This window comes from Berghia stephanieae, chromosome 1 (assembly GCF_034508935.2).
Source record: "Berghia stephanieae isolate SIO BIC M18660-M18661 chromosome 1, UCSD_Bste_1.3, whole genome shotgun sequence".
Taxonomy (NCBI): domain Eukaryota; kingdom Metazoa; phylum Mollusca; class Gastropoda; order Nudibranchia; family Aeolidiidae; genus Berghia; species Berghia stephanieae.
The window spans coordinates 74,607,478-74,622,334 of NC_088360.1; the positions used below are offsets into that span (position 1 = coordinate 74,607,478).

At 36.1% G+C, this 14,857-nt stretch overlaps 1 protein-coding gene across 8 annotated transcripts in view; it reads right to left on the reverse strand.

Annotated features, from left to right (window-relative positions):
• Positions 1-14,108, reverse strand: part of LOC144956792 (calpain-B-like) — a 77,799-nt gene extending 63,691 nt beyond the window's left edge. For 3 of the 8 annotated variants that reach the window (XM_078887551.1, XM_078887536.1, XM_078887543.1), the window contains exon 1: positions 13,340-14,107. In XM_078887551.1, the coding sequence (XP_078743677.1) occupies positions 13,340-13,867 (528 nt within the window). In that variant the 5' untranslated portion in view covers positions 13,868-14,107. Of the gene's footprint in view, positions 1-13,339 lie in introns of all 8 variants that reach the window. The other 5 variants (XM_078887575.1, XM_078887568.1, XM_078887560.1 and 2 more) reach the window with 2 other exon arrangements.
• Between the last annotated feature and the right edge of the window lie 749 nt (positions 14,109-14,857).

Below are 14,857 nucleotides of genomic sequence, written 5' to 3' on the forward strand. Positions count from 1 at the left end.
ATCCATTGTTTTGCATTTTCATCATGCCTCGTAAGTGCTGTGTGCCAAATTGTAAAGGAAATTATTATCCTTCTGAGAAAGTGTCTGCCTTTGAATTTCCCTCGGATTTGGATAGGAAAAACCTTTGGTTGAGGAAGATACCAAGACAAGATTTCCAACCTTCTTCTACAGCTGTGGTATGTGAGCGTCATTTTTGTGACAGATTTATTGTCAGAGTAGATTCTGTCACAAGACCTGACGGTTCCATTCTCAGTGTAGAGAGAAGCATACCAAAATTGACAAAAGATGCCTATCCTTCCATCTTTCCCCAACTGTCCCTCCTATTTATCTACGAAAATATCCCTGAAACGGAAAGCCCCGACGAAAGGCGAGATGCAGTTTTAAAGAGAGACGATGAGTCTTTTAAACGATGGGTTGAAATGATCGGATTAAGAATTATACAGAATTCTGTGGCATTTCAATACCAGAGTTGATGCGAAATTATGGATTTATCGTTTTTTTTCTTGCCTCATCGTCTTCACCTGATGATCCACCAATGCCTGACCACTGCACCCTTTACAGGATTATTGATACTGTTGACAGTGCTCCAAAGTTGCTGTCTTCAATCAAAGTTTTCTCTGACATGCATGTGGAAATATTTTCTGATAATCGTAAGTATTTACCTTGAAAATTGACATGTTTAGAATTAGAATAAATGATTTCTAAAATAGTAATAGTAATAGTGCTAGATAGAACTTCTAGTATATAAGAGTAGTGCTGGTGTTAGAAGTAGTAGTAGCAGTGGTGGTGGTAATAGTAGCAGTAGTAGTAGGAACGCCAATATAGTAGTACTAGTAGCAATGGCAATATCAGTAGTAGTGACACCAATAATGGCAATGGTAGTCTACCACTAACAGTAGTTCTAGTAGTGGTTGTAGTCGTATAATAGTAATTGCAGTAATAATATTCTTGGTAGAGTAGTAGTTTGAAATATTATTAGTAGTAGTGGTAGTAGTAACACTAATGGTAGTAGAAGTAGTAATAAATATAGTAAGTATAATTTTTATTAAAGTCTATCTTAATGCTGTGATGTTATTATATACAATTAAAAGATATATTATTATCTCACTATCAACCATTTTATAAGGATCTTGTTTAAATGATGAAAGAAGACAATAAAAAAGATACAATTTATTTTTCATTGAAGCATGGAAATTATAATATATGTTAGTGTGATGACTTGACCATTATTTTTTTCTTTGTTTTTCAGAAAGGGTTCCTGATAGCGCCATTGCATGGATTTTTGGGAAAACTTCTCCCCCAACTCTTACATGCTGGTCTCAATTGACACTGTCCTTTCCCATTTTTGTCATGGGAATGGATTTGATAGAAGTAACTTGGAGGACCAGCTGCAACTTTATGTTTCAGCTATTGATAGTCTATGCAACAGTATTGACAATGATGAAGATGATGAGTCCAAGTCTTTGTTCATGCCAAAAGTTAGGTTTTTGGTTGAGCAGCTTAAGTTAGTTAACTTGTCTGTAAAACGTTACAGTTGCTCTACCCTTATCTGGGCATTCCAGTTGTTTGCATCTGCTCCTCGTGCCTATTCTCTTCTAAGGAATTCCTTTCTTACTTTGCCTCATCAGTCCTATCTTAGAAAACTTTCCTCTGTCTTTGAAATGAAGACTGGTTTTCCTAATTCTAAAGATCATGAAGCATATTTAAGACAGCGATGTCTTAAAATGCAAGAGCATGAGCGTGATGTCGTTCTCATGATGGACGAAATTCATATTTCTCACCAGTTGTCGTATAAAGGGGGAAACTTGAGGGCTCTGCATATAATTGTCAGGTTTCTGAGGCAAGCACTGCCCAGGTCTTCATGATTTCCTCAGTTCTTTGTAAACAGAAAGATGTTGTTGCCATTTTACTGTAAAAAATATTGATGCTCGTTATTTGCAATGTTTGCTTCTTAAAACATTGCAAGTTCTTCATGATGTTGGTTTTCATGTTTTGTGTGTTATTTCTGACAACAACAGAATTAACCGCAATGCCTTTGCTATAATGTCTGGGGGAAGTCTTTGTCCATCTATTCCAAATCCTGTCATTCCTTCAGAGAAACTTTTTTTTCTTTTGATACTGTCCACCTTTTCAAATGTATTAGAAATAACTGGACGTCTCAAAAAGACTTGGAGAAGACTTTTATTTTACCACCTGTACTGACCAACAATGAAAATCCTTCATCTTCAGTTATGAGAGCATCCATGTGTCACATTACAAAAGTATACGAGGAAGAGAAGTCATCAGTCGTGAAACTTGCTCCATCTTTGAATCGAAATGTTTGAATCCATCGCCTACTGAGAAACAGAGTGTTCCACTGATGTTGAGAATTTTTGACAGACGGAATGCTGCTGCCTTGGAGCACTTTGGATCCAAATGGAATGTCAATGTCAGTGGGACAGTATCATTTATATTGTTCATTGTACAGCTATGGAATGTTCTAAATGTCAAGCATCCGCTGAAAGGCAGGAGATTGAGGGATGAGAGATGCAAGCCAATTAATTCCATCTCTGATTCCAATTTCTCATTTCTTCAAGATGCTTTGACTTGGTTCAAGGACTGGAGCAGGTTAGGGATGAAACCACGAGAAGGAGTATTGTCGAGAGAAACCATGGATGCTCTTGTTCACACTATTTCTACTTTTCTTGAATTTGTTCCTTATCTCTTATCTCATAAGAAATATAAATATGTCTTGTTGGGAAAGTTTCAGACTGATGATCTGGAGTTTCGTTTCAGCCAGTACAGACAGTTGAGCGGAGGTAATTATCATGTCTCCGTTCAACAACTTCTTGAGGGCGAGAAAAAGTTGAAGCTTCTTAGCGTTCTTAAGTTTATTTCTGCTTCAAGTGGTTCTTTGAAATTAAAAGATATCACTAAACATTGTTGTAAAAAAAGATTAAATGATCTCTTATGTGACATAACTTTTAACTACTTTATTTAATTATGATATTTGAAACTCTGAAATTGAGCCAATTGAAGAGACTACTTGTCATTGTAATGCGGCATACTGTTGACGTTCGAAAAGCTTGGCTACGGGTTATTTTATTCGCAAGAGTTTCTGACAAGGACATAGGGGTCAAAGTGGAATCAACCGGAGAAATCAATTGAGTACATTTGCTTGACACTAATGCAACCCCTGTCTTATGGCTGTTGAACATCATGAAACACACATATTGAAAATTTGTAGCTTGTATGCTACTGGATCTCAGAACAGCGTCTGCTTTGCAACCCACAATCAGAGATTTCTTTATGAAATCACCTGCAAAGGCTTTTGATTTAGCATTTGAGAAAAAATAATGGATAATCTGTACCAGCAGGAATCTGCTTGACATTGTTGAAAGAATGTGCTAAACCAATGTCAAAACCTTTCTCAAAATTACTCAAGATGTCACGAGATAATGGAAATCATCACAGACTGATTTGTTTCAAATTTCCTTTACGAAAGAGCATAGCAATTTTCTTTGTCCTTCATTTTGGATTAAGACTGAGTCAGATGTTTGGACACATACATAGGCTTTGTTCTGCATATAACGTTTCCAATTATGTCTTAACCATGATTATAAAACAATCGCAAGTTACTTTGCAAATGTGTTATTTCCATCACTATTTTTTATACTTTTTGTTCTGATTACATAAAATCAATTTTTGTTTATTGTTTCATTTTCTTTCTTTTTTAAGGATGTAAATCAACTTATCATATGAACTTGCTATTATGTATTAGATTATCAGAAAATTATTAAATAAAAATTAGGTGCTGCGCATGTTAAATGGTTGAAACTGAAGATGCATGATCTTTGTTCGAGGTCATTTTACATTGCAATGTGCTCAAGTGACCACAGGGAAAACACAATTTTATAATAATCTACATAGTTTATTTATTGTTGAAAATGGTTGAAAACTTTCGTTACGCGTGGCTACATTAATTATCATTGTTGGACGACAATATGTATGTGTTTGGTTTGAGAAAATCTGAATAGCCTCATTATTATCTTACTTAAAGCGTTTTAATGACATTAAGTTTTGAAAGAGATATTTCCATTATAACTATACAATTCTTTTGTAATCAGACCTCAAATAGACTTATTTTAATATTGGATCCAATTTATTATAATTATAAGAATTTAGTTGTGCGTCATCAGAGGGTTAACTAAGATAAGTCACGTGCATTTTTGCATCTTAACCCCAATTGCTAGCTTTGGTTGCCGGCTGTAATGGAATATTTTTTTTTTATAGAAATATGTCTATTAATAGTAAATAACTAGCATAATTTGTCGAAGTAGCTGTGCTTACAAATTACATACACGTCGGTAATGCTATAAATTTCATATGACCATAATAATATATTATTTATAAATCTGTCGCGATCGTTATTTACGTGACGTCTATACGTAAAACATTGGAAAGTCGGTTGAAATAAGGAAATACCATGCAAATTATAATAAGGACAAAATATAAAGCAGTAACTGCAGCGAAATGTCTACCCGATAAATAAACAAATCGATCAAACGTCGTAGTTTGGACCTCATTCCGGAAAACTGGTCGCGGTTTTCTCGGTGAGCCAAACCAAAATTCACAATCTTTCAGATTTTTCGATCGCTTTACATACTTAAACTAAGCGCCGCTAAATATCACAGACTCTGACCAATTGTATATCAAATACGTAGTATCGATGTGTGGCTCTTAGATCCGCAAGCACAGGGATCTATCAGGATCTCTCCGACCAGAATTGTGTCACTATTCACTGTAGTAGTGTCACTCTTCCGGGTCCCTGAGACGAGGGGGCAGGGAGGGGGAAAACAAGTTGGGGTGAGAAATGATTCGGACAAGCAAAAAATGAACCAATCATGTAATTACCACCTGTTGCGAGATGAATGATGTTTCATTTTTCCTAGCTTTAGCGCATGTTGCATTGATGAACCATGAAAATAACAAAGCAATTATTATTCCACATCAATGAAAAATGCTGCGCGTTAAACATGTTTTTAAAAATATCAAATTTGAAATGAAGGTCATGTTATGGAAGTCAAAAATTGAAAACCACATATTAAAAAAACTATGAACGGCCACTAGTTTTATTAAGAATGTAATATGTAATAATAATCAACACAGCTGTAACTCCGATGAAGAAAAGGGTAATGAGTACTAAAAATAGTTGACTCAATAGCAGTCTTTTGACACCAATTCTCAATTTGGCCAAACCAGCCTATTTATATTGTGTTTAAATATGGTATGGAAGATAATTTCATTATTCTTTACTAAACTTCTTGTTAACTGACCTTTTTAATGTATGCAACACAAGGCAAGTTCTACCTGACACACCATAACAAAAAATTGTATCGATGTAGAAACCTAACGTTTTTCGATCACCGCTTTGGCAGGCAAAAAAACATAAATAAATAAGGAAATGAATTAATTTTAAAAATCAACTAAACAATAGGTCCTATTGTACAATTAATAGCAATAATCTAATAGAAATAGACATGTTATTTATATAAAAATACGTGTCTCTTGTATACACCAAACTAGCATTGTTGATTCACGCGATAAACATGTTTTTATAATGATTGTGCGCGCGCGTGTGTACATATACTTATTTCATATGTGCGCACATGGGTGTGTGTATATGTCTATGTGCTTCTCTGTGTGTTCATGTGTGTGTGTGTGTATGTGTGATTGTGTGTGTGTGTGTGCGTGTGTGTGTGTGTCTGTATGCCGCATGTACGCGTGCATTTGAGTAATGTGCGAGCTAAATGTTGATAAGACATAAGTTGCCTTGTTAATTTTTGAAAATATTGAGCGCAACCTAAATAAAACCTAGTCTACAACTAAGAACATTTTGAACTTTTATTGTAATTTGGTATGACAGTGTGGGAAACGGAAGTGGAAAATCTGCAAGGACTGTCAGGTGATGGAAGAGACATCCTTACAGAGAGAACGTCAACACAAGCTTTGGTGAAAGGGGTTTGCCCGCAAGAAATCAAGCAGTGCTTGATAACCCGGATATCTAGATCCAACAAGGCTTCAATTAACGCTATGCGATGTTCCGTTCATATAACTACTCACTCTCTGACATCCGTGGGCAATAACTTGTAATGGTAGAGAGGTGGGTCAGAAAACATAATAAAGCCAGGTGGATTTGTTAAAGAAGGGGAAGAGAGAGAGAGAGAGAGAGAGAGAGAGAGAGAGAGAGAGAGAGAGAGAGAGAGAGAGAGAGAAAGAGAGAGATCACACACTCAATTTAAAAAGATAAGACCGTTGGGTTAAAGACCAATTCACCAAACTCAGTTGATCTAGGTCGCATTGTAAAAGCCGTGAAACGAAAGTATGTATGAGTCATTTTGGGCGAGAGTGTTTTTATCTTTGTTATCACAGCGCATACCTTCATCCATTTCATTCCGAGCTCAGTCCCAAAAAAATGTTTAAAACAAAACAAAACAAAATAAAAAATACAAAAAAAACAAACAAACAAACAAAACTCGCAAGTTCTATTATCATAGATCAATGCTGGTGAAGATTTTTTTAAAGATCTAAATGAATGCATTTATTTTGAATATTTTACTTTTTGGCTTAGTACAAACTACCATATACTTTTTACGGGCCTATTACCGATCGCGTGGCTCAGCGGTACGGTCTTTGCTCCGTACCCGAAAGGTACCGAGTTCGAATACCCGCTGTGCTGTATGGCCTTGAGCAAGTCACCTCACCCTAGCTCAGTTTGCGGCGCTGCACTGCGGCTGACGCCTGAATTATTGCAGTCTTCCATTGGACCTTAAAGACAAATTCCCCTATGGAATGAATAAAGGGAATTTTATCTTCTCTTTTTTTTTCCTCCAACGCAGTTGCGTTGTTTTCCTGATTTCTTATGTGAAATCTGACAACCGCTTTGGTACTACTTCTCTGAGACTCAAGTTCTGCGTAAACTTGAAATTATTTTTGTCTGATAGTGATAACATAAAAAAGTGTTGAGGGACGGAGTGCCGCAGTCATAGCTCACCCTTCATCCCATTGTAAATTGAGTTGGTTGTCCGTTAAGCTAAAAAAAAGAAGTGGGTTGTGAGTAACTGGGTATTTTTACATGTCTGACAAATAGTAAAAGTGGTACCTAAAGCTGTGGTATTTCGTCACCTTACTATTATTATGACTGACAGGGTAGAGCCAATGCCTATTTAAGACGTCAAATTTAAGTTAGGTTTGTATTCCTCAAAAATAAATTTTTTTATAAAGAAAGAAACAAATATTTTTTAAAATCCCCCCCCCCCTTTTTTCCCCCTCCAAAAAAAAAAAAGAAAATAATAATAACAAAGAAAATCCAACAAACCAACAAAAGTACCGTACCTACTATCTCTACTTTAAATATTCAAGTAGCGAAACTCAAAATTGCATTTTCAGCAACCTTCCTACTGATTAAAAAAAAAAAATTTGCAAGCTCTGATATTAGGCAGGCTTAATACGTTTACTTAGTAGGCTAATATATATATATATATATATATATATATATATATATATAATATATATATATATATATATATATATATATAGAGAGAGAGAGAGAGAGAGAGAGAGAGAGAGAGAGAGAGAGAGTTGCATTTGTTTGGTATGTTTTGTTGCAACCGACCCTTGTCCTTTGAAAAATTAAGTATGTGCATATAATATTTGCAAAACAACAAAAGCTTTGGCGAGCGTCTCATCCATTCATTATAAATCATACCTATAAATTCTTTTACCTGGGTATGTAATGTGTTAGACTTACATAGTTGTGTTGCATACGAGAAAGAAAGAAAGAACATATGATTTTCTTCTTTGATGCTTTTGAATCAGGTAGACGAATAATGCAAGGGCGTTATTATCATGGCGTTCTCTACCCCTTCCCCCCCTCTCTCTCTCTCTCTCTCTCTCTCTCTCTCTCTCTCTCTCTCTCTCTCTCTCTCTCTCTCCATATATATATATATATATATATATATATATATATATATAATATATATATATATATATATGTGTGTGTGTATGTATAATCTATCTATTTATCTATCCATCTATCTATCTACAACTTATCTACTATCTGTCTATCCAACTGTATATCTATCTATCTATCTATCGTTCCATGTGTATGTATGAATGTATGTTTCTGGGCGTGCGCTCGTGTGTGGGTTAGATTACACCAGTATGACATTGAATTTGTCATTCTACGCATTTTGATTAAAACATGCATCTATAATATTGTTTTCTCTAGACAATGCAAAATCAAACTTTTAATTCCTTTTTGATCAAAATTCCTTTGATCGGTGATTTCAAACTTCCAACATCGAATTGGTGATATCTTTTAATAAAATCAAACACAGGTATTTGTCAAAAGGGCAATAAGTGTGATTCAATTATAGATATGTAAAGGCAGATTCGAAGCAAGAGACAGCACGTCTGCAGCCATTATTATCAATCTGATAATCAAGAAGAGGCGATGAATTGGAAAATTAATTATGAAATTAACAGAGCACCTCATTTTCCTTCATTTCGAAGTATATTACTGTGCGGACTGTTTAATTGGGGAGCTTAATTGCGAAACTTCAAAATTAGCAGAGTGGTTCAACTTATCCGGAAATATTTTCCTTCTCTAAATATATTTGCAATATGAACTAGACATTATTGCTGCATCGAACAATAAAAAGCTGATAAAAGCGGTCCTAAAAATTCATGACACTGTCACAAACTGCTCGACACGCATAAGAATAATTCCGACCAAGAAGACGTGAACTCCATATGACTTAATGTAAAAAAATGAAATTGGCCTCGAAAATATTCAGCGTCATCATCATCATCATCAATAACAACAACAAGAATATCATCACCATCATCATCATCATCATCATCATCATCATCTTCTTCTTCTTCTTCTTCTTCGTCACCATTCCAGACTGTTTCCGACGAGAGTTAAATTATGAGTCGAAAGGTCAGAATAAAATTGGCATATGACATGTCTGATCCTTTAAAAAAAAAAATTATATTTTTCCCCAGACAGCCGCCTTCGAATCCCCTCGTCCAACAGATGAGAAGCATGGGATATTCAGTACTGACAGCAGCAAAACACTGCAGAAATGATTGTATGTCATAAACTAGTGTATACTTACTTCACTTTTATTTATTGGTTTCAGGAAGAAGAATATAATAGAAATTTATCTACCACCACCACCATCACCATCATCATCATCGTCATCATCATCACCATCACCAAAATCATCATCACAATCACCATCATCGGCATCGTCCCAGACTGGTTTCAGATGAGAGATAAGTGAGTGGAAAGGCCAGACTAAAATTGATGTCTGAACATTTTTATTAGGTATCTATCTGTTTTCGGGGGGAGGGGGGGGGGGCATTTTCAACTTTATAAAACAGAATAGGCTTCATTTGACCTGGTTGATAAATTATGAGGGATTAAAAAGCGTTCCATTTGTGATTAAAACAATAGAAGCTGCAATATCCATGTGTTACTTCTTTAAAATGATATTACGATATTGATATCATTGTTCTTTGCATCTTCGATAAACTCGAAAATTATATTATAAACAGCATTTGGAATATGGTATTAGTAGTATTACGTTACGTGTAAAGTATTATAGTGTATGTACTGATATATTATAAGAGTGCTTTGCAAGTGTTGATTTCAGTGTTCTAGGTCATTTATTGTGTGTAATAAAACGCCTTGCTGTTTGTGTCCTGATTACCTCAAGAACAAATATACAGTTTGTCACTTGTTATGAAATATGTCGGGTTATTATCCGATTAAGTGGTCTACAGTGTTCTGCAGACGAAGGGGTCGGCAATCAATTACCCTTACTCATAACGAAGTAATAAGAATAGCTCTGAATTCCGAGTGAGGTATAAAAGGGCTACCCTAAAGGGAATTGCGTGTCTAATGGGGACATCATGCTTGTCGTTGTCGTAGATAATGGATAAAGATGAATCTCAACTTGCCAAAATGTCTGAGACTCCCTAGAAGCCTCAGTCTTAATACTGTTTATTTTTGTTTGTTTGTTTGTTTTTCGTGTTTTTATTTTTTTAAAAATTATTTATGTATTTTTATTTATTTTGGCTGGAGAAAGGGGGGAACGTTATCTTAATCAATCAATTTATGGAGTAAAAGTTTTCGGGGCAAAATGTCTTTGAAAAAAGGAATTTTGTCATAATGCAACAAATTGATAAGACCTGGTCATTTCGTTTGTTCGTGTTTTTGGGTTTTGTGTGTTTTTTTTTTTTTTATTTATTATTTTTTTTTTTTGTTTTTTGTTTTTGTTTATGACTGTGTTGAAATCTGGTGTTGATGTCTCTCAGGAGCCGCCTTAGGTCAAAATTTAGAAAGTGGGAAGTTGGGACTGGGACGGAGGGGTGGGTAGGTAGGTAAAAGGGTTCAAAAGTTGCATGTAACTTTCATGGACACATATGATCAGAAATAAGAAAGGACATTGATTTAATGAAAGATCGCAATCAAGTAAACCAGAGTGAAATCATGGACCAGTAGTGACAATCTTCCATCTATCACGTTTAAGGCCACCGAAAGTTGGGCACAGACATCGGCTTGTGGTTTCAACCGAGAGTATGACATATTATAATTATAATAATAATAATAATAATAATAATAATAATAATAATAATAATAGAATAATAATAATAATAATAATAATAATAATAATAATAATAATAATAATAATAATAATAAAATAATAATAATAATAATAATAATACTACTACTACTACTACTACTACTACTACTACTACTACTACTACTACTACTACTACTACTACTACTACTACTAATAATAATAATAATAATAATAATAATAATGATAATAATAATAATAATAATAATAATAATAATAATAATAATAATAATAATAATAATAATAATAATAATAATAAAGACAATGTTTGTCTGAGCGGTCTTAAGGGTGGGTCACAAGTAGTTTGTTTTGATAAATTATACAACTGGTCTGCTGGTCAGATGAATCGTACACACACTAACAAAAACAAAACAAACTGGAACACACACAAAAAATCATTCATTCTATTGTTTGTAAACGACAGGCTCTGTTTGTCCGAGCGGACTTAAGGGTCCGTCACAAATGTTTTATTTTGTATAAATTACACACATGGACTGCTGGCCAGATAAATCGTACTCTCACCAAAAAAAAAAAAAAATAAATAAATAAAAAAAAAATAATAAAAAAAAAACAGAATGAAAATAACAACAACAGCAACAACAACAAAAATTATTAATACAACCGGCTATGTTTGTCCGAGTGGGTTTAAAGGTGGGTCACAAATGGTTTGTATTGATAAATTACACACCTGCTCTGGTCGCCAAATGAATTGTATTCACACATAAAATACAATAACAACAAATCATTCATTCTATTGTTTTTAAACAACAGGCTATGATTGTCCGAATGAATTAAAGGGTCGGTCACAAATAGTTTGTTTTGATTTTATACCGTACACATCACATATTTGACTCCCTTTCAACTCGAGTGATATTCGTCACTGTATATAGAAAATAACTCAACCACACCTGCTTCGAGCAATCATTCCTAGGATTAGGTTCTCTGCCATTCTTTCCCTTATAGTCAAGGAATTGAAAAAATTGGATTTCATGTGAGCTGACCAAGCAAGTCCCAGACTAAAATCACGGCACCTTCAGACTAAATTTGGCCAAGTTTTAGTCATTTGCTGAGGCCGGACATCAAGCTTAGTCTTGAGACTAGTTACTAGGATACATCATAGCGTCGACAAGATAGCAGCTATTTTTAGATTGAGAGAGCTTGGATTCGGAAGGAAAATACGTCGGTTACGAGTGACAGAGGCAAAAGTGTCATGGTTTAAAAAAACTGTAAGGTAAGTGCAGATCATCGAAATTACACATTCAGTGAGTGAAAACTAACAACCCCCCCCCCCCCAAAAAAAAAAAAAAAAAAAAAAAAAAAACCAACTCCGAATTTAGTCGGCTCGCGAGTTGCCTGTGAACGGAGAATCAAAGTGGAAGGGTTCGCTTCAAAGAACAATAAAAAAAGAAAACAAACAAAAGATTAGAAAGTATAGTGGAGACTACAGTTATTCTGCTGGATTTGTAACAGCTTGAAATAATGTGATTCATCAGAAGACAGCTTCTGTTTTGTTTGTTTGGTTGGTTCATTTGTTTGGGTTTGAATGAAACTTTCATTAGCCTAAATATAGAATTGACAGTCGACCATGGACATCATTGTAGTCTGATCAGACGACAGTCAATATCACGTGATTTGATTCATCATGGCAAAAGTAATTTCAAATATGAAACGGAACGACATATTACCTATGCCGGATGTGTTGCTAATTTCCTCTTTGGAAATCTTTAGCGTTGAAAGTATGAAGACTGGTATCTTACCTGCCAGCGTGTACTAGAGAACTTGATGTTACCAGCACAAAATAGCCGAATTAGTCACCGCCCTTACAACGCCCACATCGAGGCAAAAGCCTAGCTAGTTAGAGACTAGAAAACGTTAATGAAATCCGATATTTTAGTCACTTGCTCCGTTTAGGCTTAAGACTAGGACGTCATAAGCTAGACTGGTCAACTAAAGCTAGTCCGCATTACATGAAATGGGGTCCGAATGAGGATATCCGCATCTCTTTCAAAGGAAACATGCTACATATTATTGACTGTGGTGTTATTAAAAACAAAAAAGTATATAAATTAACTGATTAATTAAATAAATAAATAAATAAAAGTTTGTCATTAGTAGTTAGTGGTGTGTATGAAAAAAATATCAATTTCAGAATCCCCTTTGTACAACTTCCACCGTAGGTGACAAAGTGGCAAGAAAAGCAAGACACGCGTTGTTGCATATAAAAGTCACACAGAAAGGGCCTCTGGAAGGAAATACCAAATACCCCCCCCCTCCCCCCCCCCCAACCCGACGAGATTTTGCTTAAAGCATTATGGTATTGAATGATAAGAATCGCATATCATATGGCACTTTTCAACGTTTAAAAAAATAATTAACATGCTCTAAACGCTTTTCATTATTCCTCTCTCATGAAGAATAGCGCACATTTAATGTACAATTTAACGTACATGTGCAACCTTTTCGGGTTCTTGAACTCTGCAATGCTTTTGGGAACAGCCTACCCGACTTGACATCCACGAGACCTTAAGGACCAACTTCCAGAACATTAAACAAGAGTTCGAACTCATATTGTGGTTTAAATGGGACCTGAGCGCCGTCAGTGCTAAAGCAACACATGCAAAGTTGAGCAAACACAAATTCCTACTTACATGTGGACGCTTCCATTCAAATTTACGGTTTGGTGGACGGCTGTAGAAAAGGGATGAATCCTCACAGGGAAACTCGGGATCCTCGAAAAGTACTCCATTCCGTTGGCAATTTGCCTTGATTTCGTTGGTCTTTTGGTTCTTGTAACCGGCGAACGGGTCTTTTCTAGTCGCACGGCTTGGGCGCCCTGTAACTTTTGGCTTCGACGGCGCTGGTGCTGGAGCTGGCTTAGGCCTGGGGGCGTTGGAGGGTTGAAATCCTCCTCCATATCCCGGTTGATGACCCGAGCGGCCACCGCCCCCTCCGATGTTAAAGTTAAGTTCCTTATTTCCAAAGTTGTTGCCAAGATCGATTTGGAACTGTCCGCCCGAATTTCCGAGATTGCGTATGTCTCCGAATCCTTCAGATGGAGTGAATCCTATGTTCGATCCCCCAGGACCAGATACAGTGTAGGATTTAGTGTCAACCTTTGGTGGCCCCTTGCCGTCTGAGACAACGGTGCGGACCGTCCGCGTTTGGTAGTAAGACATGATTGAAAATTTGATGTACTGTCTACGACTCCACTCACGGCTCAGCAACACAATATGATTTTATTCACTGTTGTACACAGTATTATGGTCGTTTTTTGACAACACAGTACAACAAATCCTTTCAGCGCTCAGAATAAGAAATAAGCTTAGTAGCATGCACTGCTGCAGATATAAAGTAGGCCTAGCCTTTCCTTCACCCGGCAGATCAGCACGAAAGAAAGACTGCCCAGATTATGAGCGTGTATTTTTAAACCGCAATGTGTGTACCGGTCGATTATAAGGAACGTGAACGTTCCGATGGTGAACGAGTTAGAGTGTTAAGAATGGTGAGCTCACGTTTCGTTTCATCGATGTGAGCATCTTTACGATGGTAAAAGAATGAAGGAGAGGGGGTGGATTATGGTGTTGTTTTGTACAGGATAGCCCAGGTAAGAAATGACTTGCCGTAAATTATGCGTATGTGTGTCTGTGAGTCTCTCTCTCTCTCTCTCTCTCTCTCTCTCTCTCTCTCTCTCTCTCTCTCTCTCTCTCTCTCTCTCTCTCTGCATCATATGTGTGTGTGTGTGTGTGTGTGTGTGTGTGTGTGTACGGGTATGTAAAATTGAGAAGCCTATACATTATTATTTATTAGAGGATTGGTGACGGGCCCTCAAGTATAAGTAAACACACGGAGAATAAAGTGAATAGGAAGGTGGATCAGTGAATATGTTGCAGAAAGCTACCCCCACCCCCACCCCCCACCCCAACACACAAACGCACTAACAAAATATTCCTTGATATTGTCTGAAACACACACACACACACACACACACACACACACACACACACACATAAACGAACAAGGACAGAGAGGCAGATACACACATGTCGATAGAAAGAAAAAAAAGAAAGAAAGAAAGATAGATAGATAGATAGATAGATAGATAGATAGATAGATAGATAGATAGATAGATAGATAGATAGATAGATAGAGGATGGTGGTGAGTAACA